Below are 17,999 nucleotides of genomic sequence, written 5' to 3'. Positions count from 1 at the left end.
GGTCGAACAACTGATGTTCTTTAACCCTGCTGACTGCCATTGGCGATTGCCAAATAAAATTGATCACAAGATGTAACAAAATGGATCTTAATTTAAATTTAATACTAAACAGAAAACAATTAACATGTGGCCACGATGTTATGCCACAAACTTAAGGTGTCAATACTTTTTTTGTACACCAGATCCGGATTTCGACAATAAATGTCTCTTCAGTGATGTTAGGGATCGAAACGGTATTTGGAAGGCCATATTAAAAGTACCCTCATTTTTAGATAAACTCTGGAATTTTAAGAGTCAATATAGGATGAACGGATCATATAAACCAGGGGGAAAATATGATACAAGCCCAAACAAAAAAATATAAACGAGTCTAAATTGAAAACTACGTTGAAACCTATGATTGCGTTGGATAAATTATATATATAATGACTGAATAAATAGTCAACGATCAATCTTACAGGGCGATGGATCATGTAATATGATTCTGTACACTACAAAATATAATATATAACAAGTCAAAAAGGGTACATCACCATTAAATAACTATAAAATGAACAAATATTAGATATTTCGGATAACAGATATCCTTCTTCAATAATAGCACGATGACAAATGAATCATGTAAATATATTCAAACTGAGAAACCTTTTCTAAATCTTGAAATTTATACAATTTAAGCGAACACCACAGACGCTGATACAATTTTAAAATTTCCAAACACGGCGCAAAGATAACAAAGATATGCCAAATGAAAAAAGTTATTTTCGATGTGAACTGGCACAACTCTAAATTTCCAAAGGTTGTGGCAGTTTAGATGTTATAATTGAATTGAGGGCAGTCCTCAAACAAAAAAATCAAAAATGTCCTAACCGATCCAAGTTGGTATAATATTTCAAATTTGACAACGGTAGGGAAATTGCAACAGAAACTATATACACTACAAACCATTAAAGTCTGAAATGGCCTATATCTGTACTAGACTGTACTGATTTTTACTCGACCAGTCTGAATTGGTCTGACTTTTTCTTGACATTACTCGACCCCAGTCTGAACCATACTCGACTGTACTGAATCGTACTTGACCCTTTTCTTTGCTATATAAAATAGTCTGAACTACTACTCGACCAGTCTGAAACAGTCTTGACCCATTCTCGACCTGAACTCGACCTATTTTTCAAGTCTAAACCATACTTAACCAACGGTCTGAACAGTACTCGACCAGTCTGAACCATACTAGACCAAATAACCTCTACTTTTTAACTGACATATATAACAACAGCGAAAACAAATTATAAATTGTTTAACCTTATATAAGAAATAAATTTATTATTATATTTAGGATAAAAAATATCATATTATATATAACTTATATCAAAAAGGGATAAAATTAAATAAATAAATAAAATAATTTTTCTGATAAGTGGTGAAACAACTGATGTAAAACAAATTTCGTTGTAGAAGGGTCTAAAAACAGCACAAAAAACTTTTTCCAATACTGAGCGGAACCACGCAACAGCGTCCAATACTGTGCGGACAAAACCACGCATCAGTATCCAATACTGAGCGGAACCACGCAACAGCGTCCAATACTGTGCGGACAAACATAAAGTATTACCTCTGCTTGGGGCAAACTCATAAACAAGATGACACCTGGTCAGAGGTATTAAATTCTAAATAACATTTATTCAAAATTGCAACATCCTGTTTAACTTAAATAACAAGGCCTTTCAAATATACTAAATAAGTAATATACGAATTTAAGAAAATAGGACTTTCTTTTTACCTGTAAAACACACATGTACTAAGGTAATTAGACCATATTAAAGTGCTTTATTTATGCCATGTCTCTAATTTGACAAAAATTTAATTCCTTAAATTAATTGATTTAAATTTTAACTGTTACTTTGGAACACATTTCCTTTTTTAAAAAGGTTATCAAGGATAGCTATGGAAATTATATTATCATGATTATATTAAATTCTTGGTTTGATATAACAAAACAACTAAGGTCTCATTTTTAAAAATCTTTTAAATTGTTTGATATACTATTTTATATATATATATATTAATAAAAAAAAAAATATTCACTGCATTATTAACTGAACTCAACTGACACCAGAAATCGATACTAGGGTTAAGTCAATAGTGCAACTAGTCTAGTTACCATAAAAAATACTTCCGAAATATTCATAAAATTTTAAATAATATTAAAAATATTAGTCACATTTCATTTGTTAGATTATCATGATTATTTGATCAGCGTGTTTTATTTATATTTTAAAGTTGATGTATATTATCATGTAAATGTTGATTAATATTGTGTTGAAGTTAAATTATGATTGATTATTGTGAAATTTTAATTCCAATACTATATTGAATACATTTTAACTTCATTTTTATTAAAGATATTTCCTTAATTGATAAAATTCAGTTGATAGATACAAAGAATAGGTCTAGGTTGGTTAAGACTTGGTCGAGTATGGTTCAGACTAGGTCGAGTACGGTTCAGACTAGGTCGAGCATGGTTCAGACTCGTATAAAATGGTTACTACTGGTCAAGTACAAATTCAGACTGTTAAGTATGGTTCAGACTACAGTCGAGTATTACCAAGTAAATTTCAGACCATTTCAGACTGGTCGAGTAAAAATCAGTACAGTCGAGTACAGATATAGGCCATTTCAGACTTTTACTGGTTTGTAGTGATATTTAAGCCTCCCAAACGAATAGCAGTCTAATAATGATTAGAAAAATAAGTTTTATCTAATGAGGTAAAATAATTGAACGTGGCTACGTACTTATACATCCACCCTGAATGAATGGAGCCCTGTAATTTAAACTGGTATTTAGAAAAAAATTCGAACTGTAAAGACAGTACTAAAGCCGGAGTTACTGGAAACAAGTGGTGATAGGAAAATGAGGGACTCATTCTATGTTTTTTCATTTATGCCCTCTGGCGAAACTGTCCGTAACTTTCTTATCCAAAATCTTTCCCGAGCGACTCTGGCGACCTTCGACCAACCCTCGTTGTGGTCTATGATTGTGATGGTAATGTTTTTGAGATCAGCTTGTGTGTGTCCAGGTGATCTCAAATGACGACTTACGGGTAGGTCGGGCTTGCAAGTGTAGTCACTTCGATGACCATTCATGCGTTTGTTGAATGGCTGCTCTGTCTCGCCAACATACTGCATGCCACATCGACACTGAAGGAGGTATACAACATTCTGGGTTTTGCAAGTTACATTGCAAAATATAGTGTACACAGACCCAGTCGAGTGGCAAGTAAATGTTTGAGTATTTAGTATTTGTAGACAAGTCATACAACGTCTGTTACCACATGACTTGCACCATCCTGCAATTGAACAGCTTTTATTTGAGTTCTAAAATGGTGCGCGAGTCCCATATTTCCCTACAAGATTGTATGAGGACGGCATACAATCTTGTAGGGAAATATGGGACTCGCGCAACATTTTAGAACCACCTACTGAATGTTTAGTCCTCATACAATCTTGTAGGGAAATATGGGACTCGCGCAACATTTTAGAACCACCTACTGAATGTTTAGTCCAGCTGCTTACTCTGGTCCTGAAATGCAACAATTTCACCTTTAATGGTGATCATTATCTTCAAATAAACGGGACAGCGATGGGGACGAAAATGGCACCGTCTTACGCCAATATTTTCATTGGCAAATTAGAAAAACAAATTATTGCAGCATCTTTATCCAAACCTTTGTCTTGGTTCCGTTTCATTGATGATGTTGACATGAAATGGATTCAATCCCAACAAAAACTGGATGATTTCTTCAGAAATGCAAACAATGCCCACCATTCAATTAAATTTACGTATGAAATTTCCGACTCTAAGATATCTTTCTTAGACACAACCACATCTATAAAGAACGGTGTCATATCAACAGACCTCTACTGTAAACCCACAGATAAACATCAGTACCTTTCTCCCCAAAGCTGTCACCCCAAACACTGTACAAAAAGTATCCCGTACAGTCAAGCTCTCAGAGTCAAGCGGATTTGCTCCTCTGAGGAGGCTGTCACGAAACGGTTACAGGAACTTCGCGGATTTTTGACAAAACGAGGTTATAAGAAATTGGACATAAATAAGGGGTTTGCGAGCGCTAACAATAACAGCCGCAATGACCTCTTACAGTACAAACGGAAGAGGCGCAGCAAATAGTCCCGTTTGTTCTAACATACAATCCAGCCTCTACTAACCTTTCACGTTTGATCCGTGCCAATTGGCAAACTATTGCCATACACCCTAAATTATCCAAGATCTTTCCCAATCCTCCTGTCTTAGCTTTTCAGAGACCAGCAAGTCTCAAAGACTTATTTGTTAGAGCTGACGTCTCCTCAAATAAAAGCTGTTCAATTGCAGGATGGTGCAAGTCATGTGGTAACAGACGTTGTCTGACTTGTCAACAAATACTAAATACTCAAACATTTACTTGCCGCTCGACTGGGTCTGTGTACACTATATTTTGCAATGTAACTTGCAAAACCCAGAATGTTGTATACCTCCTTCAGTGTCGATGTGGCATGCAGTATGTTGGCGAGACAGAGTAGCCATTCAACAAACGCATGAATGGTCATCGAAGTGACTACACTTGCAAGCCCGACCTACCCGTAAGTCGTCATTTGAGTTCACCTGGGCTCATTTGTTCATTTTATAGTTTTTTAATGGTGATGTTGTACCCTTTATGACTTGTTGTATATATATATTTCCCGAATTTGATTAAAAAATAACAATACCTGCAATTTTCTGGTGCGTAGTGGACTGATACTGGAAAGTATGGTCGCTGATTTTGATAATTTATCACTTGTTCTACATTTGAAAGAAATACAGAGAACATATAATTAAGTCTAGTATTGGTAAAATCCATTTTATACATCCCGACATTGTGTTATTGTGCTATGGTAAATTTTTGTATTCTTGTCTTTCATTATTGCTAATGTGCTTGGTCTATATGTATTTTTGTGGGTATTTTTGCTGACATGTTTGTTTGTTTTACAGTGATTCAAATTATAGCACATTGTTGACTGCTGTGTCCGTATTTTTTACATTTCAACCTGTTATGTCTGGTTGGTTTTTTCACACATCGTTGTCAATAAAATGGAAACATATCGTATAATCGTCATGTTTTTTTTCTCTCTGTCTGTTATGATTGTGAAAATATGGCAGCTCATATAGTACCGTGTTTTGAAGACGTAGTTTACCGATTGCCACCTTATAGTAAACAATCAACATAGAAGCATGGTTATTGGGCACGTGTATAACATATACAATTAGATAAAAGATTATTTCAGTGACAGATCCATGCGTATTACGATCACCGGAATTTTACGAGAAGGGTTACGGTAAGGTCCCTTGCATACGTAAAATATGTCGGCGAGCTGCTTCCTGAAAACAAGCAATTAATAAAAAGTAAACTTCTTCTAAATGTGGACAAATTAAAGAATTTTCTTCAGAAAAAAGTATATGTACATAAGTTTAATAATAAAAACCATTTTGTTATAAAAAAAACATGCATATTTTTTTTAATTTAAAGTTTCATATGACTTTAATGGTGACATTATACATAACATACATGTATATAAAGGTCGAGACTGAGCACAGAACGGTTACATTTTAGACAAAAACATCTGAAAGCGACGTTTCATTGCATATTTGATAGATATTTCATATTCAAGCTTGAATTTGAGCGTCTTAAATGACCAAATAAGTTCAAACCTTTAATAAAACATGAGTTTTAAAAATGTCAAAACTCTTTCAAATTGAGGGCCACAATTATACTTTACTGGACACGCAAACGTGGATTGTTTTCTTATGCAAAATTCGCGCAAACGTAACGTGCTGTTTATCTATAACTGTCGAATTAAATTGACAGGTGAAATATTATGTACAAGCACGAGATTTATTGTTCAAATTCAACTGTAAACTTGAAACAGCCCAACAAAGTTAAAGTAATTATCAATATAATATGTGATTTCAGGCGTGCATCACCTTCACTAGTGATCAAATGATTATTTTTGTGACTGTATCTTACGATCCTTTTAGACAGATCTGCAATCAATTCCATCTTCATGCCAAATATAACATTAACTGTGTTACAATTCTAGATTCTACTGACGAGGAAAGGTAACAATAGGCCATAGAAAACTGAATTATTAGCCTTCATCAGTTTCAATAATTATAAAAATTCGAATTGCATGTGAAATTAGCTCAAAAGTTAAGGAAAGTTTTGGTCTATTGATTTTTTCCAAAATCTTGAATATCATAATATAAAACAAAAATCAATACTCAATGGACGTGACTGAATATGTTAGCGGCAATAAGTGAAATTAGGCATTAAGCTTAACTCCTCGGCAACTCTGCGATTTAAACTGGTATAATTCTTGAATTTTAGAGTTGAAAAATGTACAGCAAGATGTCTGTAGCAACAGAGACTGTGTAGTAAAATGAAATACAACCCAATAGAAAAGCACGGCGCCGTAAATCGAACTTTTCATTGATCCCATTTGCTGACAACATTTTTAATTTTCTTAACCAGGGTCTTTCTCGAGAGAGTCTATCCTCTTCCCTAGACCAAACAGTGTTGTGGTCTATGATTGTAATGGTCAGTCGTTTAATATTAGCTTTAGTGGGGCCAGTGATCTCAAATGCCGGGATTCGAACTCATGCTACTGAGATGTCGTGGCACCAAATCGCCTTGCACTACGCCCGTCGCGCTAAACTTCTCGACCACCTAGGCTCGAAAAAAATCAGCTTTCGGAGGCTAATTGTATATATTAGGGAAGTCGACGAGTACTCTAATATTCGAGTATCGCCCTGTAGTATCGATTATCGAATACCAAAACAATACTCGATTCATCGGTTTCATGTTAGAATATTGATGCCTTCTTTATGTAAAACTGATCATCTTGATAACTTCTTTCGGAAATTTAAATACACATGTGTCTGACGCTTGTGCTAAATGGTCATTTTTAAAAATTGCCTCCAAAAACACTTGGGCTATACCTATGCTCACAAATGTCTTAGCTATCCCGTCACATCGTCACTGTCAGAGCAAATACTTAGTATGTAAGACAGTCACTTACAAAATTGCAAAACCGTCAGTCCCCAATGATAGTTGAGAAGAAAATGTTTCCAAATAAAATAATTTCGAAGCAACCTATGATCCCCACGGAGAATAGTGAAAACTTCTAATTCTGAAGGCTTTGTAAGCATTAAATGATTTTTCCTGATTCATGACCAAATACTATTGTTTCATTTTTAGCTCACCTGGTTAAATTTTGAGATCTGTCTGCCCATAAACTTCAGACGGATTAGACAAACCGTTGTTGGGTTGCTACCCCTGCCTTGGAAATTTTAAGACATTTTTTTAGATTTTTTTTATTATCCTGAAAAGAAATCTCTCTTTCCAAAATACTAAAAATAGTTGATTCCCAGGTCCTTCATATTTCCAAAGTTTCGACAAAGTTGGGAGAATATTTTGAAATTGCATAAACAGGATACTTCCTAAATCCTTTCTAAAATAGGACTAAATATTTTTTTATGAATAAGCAGCATTGGAATAAGGATACTTTATGCAAATTGTTAACAGGATAGCACAAAAACTAGTATGAGCAACCCAGTTAACTGATATAGACTACTTTGAGTACAAGTCCGTGGGAACGGTGCTTACTATTTAAAACTATAAGTCCAACAGTCCTTTTATCCAAAAAAATATATAAAGTTTTTTTATTAAAAAACATAAAACATTTTATTATTTTTTATGCAATTTTCTTATATTATGTATCTGTTACAGGCATTTTCTAAATTTAGGCATTTTGTAAAATTACTGAGTTTTCAGGCAGTTTACAAAATGCCTAATCTTGACAGGCATTATACAAAATGACTAAAATTACCTAGTCATTTTGTAAAATGACTGGAATTTTTAAACAAAATTCAACAAATTGCCTGTCCAGTTTTAGGCAATTTGTAGAAAAAAGATATCATTGAGATGCAAGAAAATAAAGGACAAAAACACAACATCTCGGAAATAGAATAACCATGATAACTAATGATTCAAGAATTAATTCATTTTGCAAAAAACAGATTGGAAGGTTTGTATGTCATATGATATGTCCTTTTATTGAAACTAAGTTAAGTATGTCCTCACTCTGTATTAAGTAACTGAGCGTCACTGATGAGTCTTCTGTAGACGAAACGCGCGTCTGGCGTACTAAATTATAATTCTGGTACTTTTGATAACTATTTACTAGTAGTAAATTTATCATTATGTTGTCAAAACGACAGAAGGACAAATTGTTCTTTCAATAGAATAACATTTACAATGATTTTTTAGAACATCTAGATTTAAAATAGTGAATTGAAACATATGAAGCAGAGAAAACGTTTGTTTATATTTGACTGATTGGTGTTTGTTTGTTTCAGTGGCAAATATTTCATGCATTTTTAAAAACGAGAACCGTTTGTTTATAATTCATCTTGGTTATTTCTGCAGTGGCATACCTGTCAACCTGTGACGAGGAAAATGCAGGTCATGACCTGCATTGAAGAATCAAATCTCAGGTCATAACGCGTACGAACTTTTTCGAGCTGAATTTCAGTATTTATGGTACATTTTCTTATAATGTATATCAAAAATACCAAAACATCAATGCATGTTCACTTTGTTAAGTCATTTTAAATCTTATTCAATATTATTTCATTGCACTTATATAAATTTGTGTAACTCAGTCTTATGTGCTTTACTTTTTGAGAAAAAATACTACAATCATCAAACACTAGAATTTAATGTAATTCTTAAATGTTTGAGACTATTGACTATGTAGCCTTTAACCATAATATTCATTTGACAATATATATATATATATATATATATATATATATATATATATATATATATATATATATATATATATATATATATATATATATATATATATATATGGAAGTGTTTAACGACCTTGACTGGCTATACAGCCCTCGCACGGTCGGCTTGGTGCCCGAAGGCGATTGGTGAGCTTTATCATATTTTGATGCCGTGGGTCAGGAACAGGTAGTAGAGGACACCATATGTAGGCCGCCATCTTGGTTTTGGTAAGTTGTTTTTCTTTTGTTGACTATTTTGATGTTGGTTTACTTCACAACGGCTGCTTTCATGGCCAGTTTGGTCAGCTTTGCAGCCCGCTAACCTCGATGATGGAGTACTGGTAGATGAATCGAGGACGTAGTCCTAAAGATGACAGGAAGCGTTATCAGGACCAAAGCCGTGAGGCAGTGAAATGAAGGTCGTATCACCCAATACCTAGGATACAGCCCTCGGACGTTAATCGGCATAACACTCCCCATGATACAATGGTTTTGGAGTGCATGTTAACGCGGGTACGCCAACTACTACGTCTATCTGTACGGCTTGGATTGGTTTCTGTCATCTTAAGTAGTAAGTCGTTGATCATCTAACTGTAAACCCTCATCGAAGATAGCGGGTAAAGAACGTCCGTTCAGCTGTAATGACTGAGACATGTGAATGACCTCATTTGACAAGCAACAAATGGAAGTGTTTAACTACCTTGACTGGCTATACAGCCCTCGCACGGTCGGTATTTGACAATATATATATATATGTGGTGGTGTTTAACGACCTTGACTGGCCTTTCAGCCCTCGCACGGTCGGCTCGGTGCCCGAAGGCGTTTGGTGAGCTTTAAATATTCTGGAGCCATGGGTCAGGAACAAGTAGTGGAGGTCGCAATATGGAGGCCGCCATCTTTGTTTTTGGTTTTTGACTATTTTGTTGTTTATTCTTCACTAACGGCTGCTTTCAGGGCCAGTTTGGTCAGCTTGGCAGCCCGCTAGCCTCGATGATGGAGTACTGGTAGATGATCTCGGACGTAGTTCGAAAGATGACAGGAAGCATTATCAGGACCAAAGCCGTGAGGCAGTGAAATGAAGGTCGTATCACCCAACAGCCTAGGATACAGGCCTCGGACGTTAATCGGCATAACACTCCCCATAATACAATGGTTTTGGAGTGCATGTTAACGCGGGTACGCCAACCGCTACGTCTATCTGTACGGCATGGATCGGTTTCTGTCATCTTAAGTAGTAAGTCGTTGATATCTAACTGTAAACCCTCATCGAAGATAGCGGGTAAAGGAGAGCTGGCCCAGCACGTCCGTTCAGCTGTAATGACTGAGACGTGACTGTAATGGATTTTGTAATGAATTGGTATTTGACAAGGAAATTAGACTATGAGAAAATATAGTAAAACTAAAACAGTTAAAGGAAGTATAAATGTAAAAAATAATTTTCAACTTTTTAAAAAAAAATTGTATAAAGGTACAAAAATAATGAAAAGTTATTTTCAATATGTATTTAAATTGTACATTATTATGATTTAATCTTTTTCACCCATAAAACGTTGATATAAGGAATAATTTTGAATGGTGACAAATAAGGGGAAGTAACTCTAGTTTAGTTTGTAAACCAATTGTGCAATTTATTTACGACCTAAAGCTAAGGTAATTGGTGTTAATTAACAGTGTGTTTGACACCAAAGCTGTCAAGTGAAGCCATGCACTTAATGGGTCACTTAATTTGACAGTTTACATAGCTAGATGAACTTCCTGTTCATGGAAGAATTACGAATTTGCCGGTATTTCAAAGGAATATTACTTATGAAATCAATCTCAAGGCTAAGAAATACGGGTGAAATCGGGTCATTTTCGGAATTCCCGGGTTATTTCAATGACCCCGCGGGTGTTCCGGGTGATCCCTCAGAATTGTGAAAATCTCGGGTCACACCCGCAGAATACGGGTCAGTTGACAGGTATACAGTGGATTGACACGGGTAAAGAACATGAAATCTAACTGCCACTTGCTTTTGAAATAACGGTGTTTTGGATAGGGACAAAAAAATCCAATTGGTCATAGGGTTCTCAATGTGCAGAGCGTGCTGCAATTTACTGACATGCGGCAATATATTTAATGTTCCCATTTAGAAAGAATGAGAATGGGTTTTGCCATTCAAGGTCCTTTTTTTTTTGTTGTGATTCAAATATAAGTATCTGAGTTTCAATAAAAAGAACATATTATTTGTCAGGCTTACTGCCGCAAGGAAATTCGTGGGTCTTTTTAATCTGATAAATTAACAAAACAGTAGTTAACTGTGGTAAAAATCTTAAAATTCGCAAAAAAAAAACCCAGATTTTACGGAAAACAATGTATTTGCAAAAAATCAGGACAAATATTGTGTAACAGTTCAGTTCTGTCATCCAAATATTTTTGAAATAACAAATAATTGTCCAGCTCTGTGCTTGTGTGAATTTGGAATAATTCAGTAAAAAAAAAATTTATGTAAACTCTTAACATTCAGTAATTATCAACCATAAAACTGCTTTGTTGACCAAATTTTCAATCGTTTTTTTTTTAACATTTCATTTTATTAAACAAATTTCAGGCATTTTGTTCAATGCCTTTCAATTTTTCTGGGCATTTTGTAAAATGCCTAGAAAAATTAGGCATTATGTAAAATGACTGAATCTTGCAGTCATTTTAGAAAATGCCTAAAATGTTCAAGCATTTTACAAAATGCCTAAATTTAGAAAATGCCTGTAACATATCCATTTCATTGGACACTCGGCAGTTGTCAACGTTACATTTCATAAGCCCTGCCCACTCATAGCAACCTGTGATAATATTAGCAACATGTATGCCTAAAATTAACACACGCTGAGCCCGAAGTTTACCGATTCGGAACAATTAACCCCCACTCCGTCCGAAGTTTACATATTCTTATTTCTATATCATTTTCGTCGTTTTATTGTTGTTATTAGTAAACTTTCATTTATATATGTATACCGCCATCTCGGATTGTAAAATAGCAGTATACAAATCTGCAACTTTTTAGACAGATCGATTAACAATTAATGTGCAAGACTGTTCGTTTAAATAAAGATAGACAAGTGATTAATTGCATTTTTATACTGTTTTAACGAATACTAAATACTATTGTTTGTTCTACTCAATATTTCAACTTAGCCATATAAAGGGAGATAACTGTTATAAGTAATTTTTTATACTGGTATGTTAGAGAATATATGTAGTTAAAAAAAACCCACACAAAACACAAAAAAACATAAAAAAAGCAAGGCAAATTCTCCAGCATAAAAATTGCTGGTATATTAATTAAATCAATATTTCTAAATAAGTAGATGTTTAGCATGATTTCCAAAAGAATCATTATTCCATTCAAAACTTTAAAGGAGGCTATGTATAATCTTGACTGTCTTGCAGAGTTATAAAAGCTTAATTTAACTTACTTTGTTTTCATGTACTTTTTTGGTACCGTCTGTATAAATTGATCATCTTTATACTGTACTAGATATCCTGAAGTGACAAATAAGTCAGCCGGTCATTAACTTAATATACTGTATACTTTACATTACATAATTGGAATTCGATAGTAAGTAGACCATGTTTGAGTCTTCCTTATATAAATAAACAATTTTATCTTTTATGAATATAATATGAAAAAACTTTATTAATTGTTGCCATTTCAGGCTATAATTCATATATATTTCGTCTGGGGGCTCTTGCAAGAGATGCGGAAACAAACGATGTTTGACATGCAAACAAATAGTGAATACCTAGAATTTTTTAAAAGCCACTCCACTGGTACGGAATATGATAGATTTTGCAATATCAATTGCAAGACTACAAATGATGTGTATCTTCTACAGTGTAAATAAAGGCAACAGTAGTATACCGATGTTCAAACTTCATAAATCGATAGAAAAAAACAAATTCGGGTCACAAACCAAAACCGAAATGTGGTAAACAGTATGTTGGCGAGTCAAAACAGCCATTTCACAAAGAAATAAACGAATATAAATGCAACCCAGAGCTTCCTCTCAGTCGACATTTGATATTCACTGGTCATACCAAGGCATATCTCAATCGACTGATCAATACAATAATAAACCCCCACACTGCTTGGTCTAGGAAGGATAGACTCACTTGGAAAACTTTTTGGGTAAAAAAATTCAAAAAACTTTGGCACAAGCTAGGATCAATAAATAGGTGTAGTTTTAATTCGCACCGCGCTTTACATTTGGTTTATATTGCATAACTACAGTCTCTGTTGCTGTTACTTTACCTTTGCCAACTTAAAAATTCTTAAATCATACCAGTTTAAATCTCTGGGTTCTATTCATTTGGGATATTAAAGTACGCAGCCATGTTCCATTAGTCAAAATAATTTGTTTTTATTATCAAACTGCTATCTACTTAGGATTTAACATCATAATCATATAGATGAAGGATATCATTCATCCGAAATATTTATAGATAATTGCATTTAATGTTTCATTTTTCATCAAATGTTCTGTATAAAATCAGACAGATTCAGCAAAACAGTTGTGTTGCGACATGTGTATCCTTTCAGAAGGCTTCAACGGTAATGTAATGCAAATTTTGCGACCTGTTTATGTCATGAATAGCGTAACTTTTACCATTCCTAGTACTGATAGAGGAAGTGGGGATCAAGGAAATCTTGTTTGTGTAGTTTTGGAATATGAACAGACAAATGTAAGATCTGCTCAAAAGATGGAATTATAAATGGATCTGTGTCTATGAATTTATTCACGTTCTCATCAATCGTTGGCTTTGCAAGATACATATACCATTGTCGAGTAAAGTGTTAGAGAAGAAGCGTATCTTAACTCAGTTAGAGATGACCAAAAATGTATAAAGTGTACATGCACAACAGGTTGTGTACGAAAGACATGAAAATGTGTCAAGTTTAACGGTTTGTGTCACCCCATTTTGTCATGCCATGATAATTCAATTGTAATCATTGTGTAAATAAAGGCAACAATAGTATATTACTGTTCAATATTCATATGTCGATGAAGCAAAAACAAATCCTTGTAACAAACTAAAACCGAGAGAAACACGTCAACTACCAGTTAAAGAGGAAAACAATGGAACAACAAAAACATTGAACTGCAACAAAGACAAACGCCAAAATACATAGAAACGGACTATAGATAACAATAGGCAGTCATTCTATGTTAATTGAGGACAGAATGCATGTCTAGTTAAGATAATTTGAGAATTAAACACTGTCGTTGCATGGAGTTACCCTCTATAAATAAAGAATTTACTTAGTATTATTATCTTTTAATAAGGGTATGTTTGGCCCATTTCAAGTGTGTTATATGACTTTTTATAGTACATGTAATACTGAAAATCACGCAGTTTAAAGTTTGCAAAAAGGAATCATGGGGTAAAGAGTACATATTTCAAATATTGAAGTACTGCACGAAGAGATGGGCTCTAATACTAGTAAACTTGTGCAGGTTTTATTAGAATCCACTTCAGATTTACACTTGTCTCAGAGAATATAGGTTCACAGAAAATATGATCGCACAGGAAGCCTTAGGTAAAAACTTGTCGATTCTGACTACCTACACAGATTACATGGATAAGGATCAGCTGAATCAAAACAATATAATAAAAATTCGAAATAAACAAGGAACGACTGCTCTTATAAAATATCAAAAAGATTAAGAAAATGGGATCACCTTACCTGTTAATTTGACACATAATAAAGGAAATAAAATGCAATACCATTCGATTTAGAAAACAAAATGCTCATGCAGAGTTATTTCCTATTACGAATCAATCTTTTTGGTTTTAATAATAATTTGTCTTTTTTGTTAACAAAAAAATGTGATTAGCACAATGAAATTGAAACCTAGATTAACAAAAATCTATGCATAACATGAGATGAAATAGATGGCATATAGTATATAAATAATGAAAAATAATAAAACATAAAATTACTAAAATTAACTTATTTGTCATATTTATAACTACCAAAATATTGATTAAAGGAGCAGAAAGATTCGTAACAATACCTATAGGTTTCTTTGCCAAAATTTTAGCTGGATACCATGCTTTGTCCTCTCTATAGTACGCAAGTACATCTGAACCGATATCAAAAGGCTCCTAAAAGACCATGAACATTGATGCAGAGCTAATAGTAAAATTTACAATCATCATCGTCATCATTATGGTAGTGATATTTAGATGAGATTATCTTACGTATACAATCATTATGTAATTTCAAGCCTAAATTTTCATGGACAATCTGAATACAGGTTACGTTGATGGTAATTCTCAATTCTAATAGTTGTGTGATTGTTTGTTCAGAACCTAATTTCATACTTGTTTAGTTTTTTATAACTATTTTGATCTTGGCGTCACTGACGAGTCTTATGTAGACAAAACTCGCGTCTTGCGTATCAAATTATAAGCCTGGTATCTTTGATAGCTCATATACTTTGTTTTTTTGTGCATTAATTTTCTCACTGTTGTTTGTTAACCAAAATTGTATAGCATTTAAATCATTTTGTTCTGTTATTTTTTCATTCAATTTTCTTATCATGAAAATGTAATGTTTAATAATCAGTATGAAAAACAATGTCGGATTGCTTACTGTGAAGTAGTAAATCATTGCTATCAATTAAAAAAAAACAGGTCACCAACACGAACTTTGAGGCACTTCATAGTTTACAAACGTTTATTATATTTATTGTTTGCGTATTGGAATTCTTGTTGTCTTTCAGACAACTGAAGCAATCAAACTTATCATATGTTCTCCGGTATGATACTTTTTTAGCTTTTCTAAAGGTATGACATGATAAGTAGAGATTTACAATAACTACAAGACTCCGAGACTGAGTACGAGTACGACTACGAATCGTACAGGTAAGCTATAGGGGTGATCACAAAATAATTTGTACACTAATCAATTTTACTGTGTTAAATCTTTAAGTTACAATGTGATAAGACAAAACCATTCATCAAATTTTATTCTGTACTGAAGGGTTGAAGAAAGTGCTTTTTCGTGCTCTTTGAGACAGATTTTTTTTTCAAATTATAATACCTTCACAACAATCTTTTGCTTGAGTTATCTGATCACTTCTGTTTATATACACAATTAGATGTGGTGTGATAACCAACAAGAAAACTCTTCACAAGAGACTACATGATACAGAAATTAAAAACTATAGGTCACTCTATGGCCTTCACACAAATGAGCAATGTCCATACCGCATAGTCAGCTATAAATGGCCCCGAAATACACAAATGTTATTCAATTCAAAGGAGAAAACAAAGGCCTAATTTATGAGGGGAAAAATGACGAAAACCAAAAATCTAACACAGTTACATAGGACAACCATTGGATTAAAGGCTCATGACTTGGGACAGGCACATACAAACAGAATGTGGAAGGGTAAAACATGTTGGCGGGATCGCAACCCTTCCCTAGTGTTCTCTATTCTGTTGAGAAAAAAATCATTTTCAAGTTAAATGGTCCTTTAAATTCCTTTCTGATGAATATTTCACAAGGATTGAACAATAACGTTGTTAAATTTTATTTTGTATTTCTTTTTTTATTTTAAAGCAACTTTTCCCCGCATTGTATAAAGTCTTTGGGTGATAAGATAAATATTTTTTATTGAACGATTGAAAATTGTTTTAACGCGTTTTTTATCAGGAAACTTCTGAGAAGTAAATTCAAATAAAATATATCCCAATTTGTTATGCCATTGATTCAAACAGATTTGAAACGCTTTAGATAATATTCCAAATGAAAATTTGGAATGACTATATGAAGAAATTCATAACATATATATCTGTAAACTGTAATTGGAAAACACCTGAATAGCTATTTCTTGTTTCACTGACAATTCTATTGTGTAATGGTTACAAAATTAAAGATTAATTTCTTATGTAAAAGAAATTTTAATTTTCATACATTTGGGTCAAAATAAGATAAATGATCTATATTCGGGATTTAAAACAATGAAAACCAATTCTATTTTCTTCCCTATAAAATCATAATCATAAAAATATTATAAAATAATAGGTGAAGAAAAACTAATAATAATAATATTTTCAATACGAAATCATTTAGGTGTTTTATTATAAAAGGAAATTAAATTATATCAAATACCTGTGCGAATCCCTGTGATAAAATTGGCCAGCTGTGTCGGGTCTGTGATACAACTGATCGCTTATACGTGGTTGTATCATCTGGTGTACAGGAACCACTCCTTCGGATGCTTTGACTTTCATTTTGTGGAGTATCGATATCCGATTTGTCTTCTGTTCTCTCTTTCCTACGTATCATATCTGACCCGCATGATAATGGTGTTTCTTTCATTTTCCTATCTTCATTTTCGAAATAGGCACTCCTTGCTTGCTTTTTACTTACGTTAATTGGCAATGTACTGCAAATTGATCAGGCTTGTAGTCAATATAATTAGACAAAGTGAATCAGGTTCTAAAAGTTAAAACTTCCCTTTTTAACAATTATAAAGTTCAGCAAGTTATTTAACTATCTAACCTACTACTGATATGACAAGTTTTAGTCAAGATGTTCTATCAACCGACAAGGATACCCGTATTCAAAATGACACATTCAGATTTTAATGACTTGCATAATTCGAAATACAATGGGATTCTATACATTTTTGTTGATAAATATTTTCTTACAATGTAGAAGAGTATTTTTTCACTAGATTTAAAAATGACACGAAAGACAATTAGACAACATTAGATGGAGTATACATTAAAATTGTATTTACCTCATCTCATAATGACTTTGTTTGCAGCCCATTTTTCTAGAATTTACACAGTGTTTTTTTTTAACATTAGAATATACGTCTAGCACATTTATAAATGTGTTGACATTTTTGAAACAAATACAAATTAGCGATTTTAACCTTAATGCAATATTATCCAAACGATATTAATTTCTAAATTGCTATTTTACAAAAAAATATTATTAAACCGCGCTTGGCATTTGTTAAATATCATAACTATTACGTGGTTTTTTAATGAGTTGTTGATGGTATTATTGTATTTTCCGCTTGTTCTATTAGTCCTTTTTTTAATTTTTTT

The 17,999-nt window shown here is 33.3% G+C and overlaps 1 protein-coding gene across 1 annotated transcript in view; it reads right to left on the bottom strand.

The window, feature by feature from the left end:
- Positions 1-17,321, bottom strand: part of LOC143074096 (uncharacterized) — a 29,465-nt gene extending 12,144 nt beyond the window's left edge. Inside the window, exons 1-4 of the mRNA XM_076249643.1 lie at positions 17,050-17,321; positions 14,945-15,035; positions 12,344-12,410; positions 4,768-4,840 (exon numbers count right to left, since the gene is read on the bottom strand). Of these exons, the coding sequence (XP_076105758.1) occupies positions 4,768-4,840; positions 12,344-12,410; positions 14,945-15,035; positions 17,050-17,259 (441 nt within the window). The 5' untranslated portion in view covers positions 17,260-17,321. The remainder of the gene's footprint in view (positions 1-4,767; positions 4,841-12,343; positions 12,411-14,944; positions 15,036-17,049) is intronic.
- Positions 17,322-17,999: the final 678 nt, after the last annotated feature.

Source organism: Mytilus galloprovincialis, chromosome 5 (genome assembly GCF_965363235.1).
Source record: "Mytilus galloprovincialis chromosome 5, xbMytGall1.hap1.1, whole genome shotgun sequence".
NCBI lineage: Eukaryota > Metazoa > Mollusca > Bivalvia > Mytilida > Mytilidae > Mytilus > Mytilus galloprovincialis.
The sequence above is the reverse complement of the archived record's forward strand: the minus strand, read 5'-3'. Positions and strand labels throughout refer to the sequence as shown.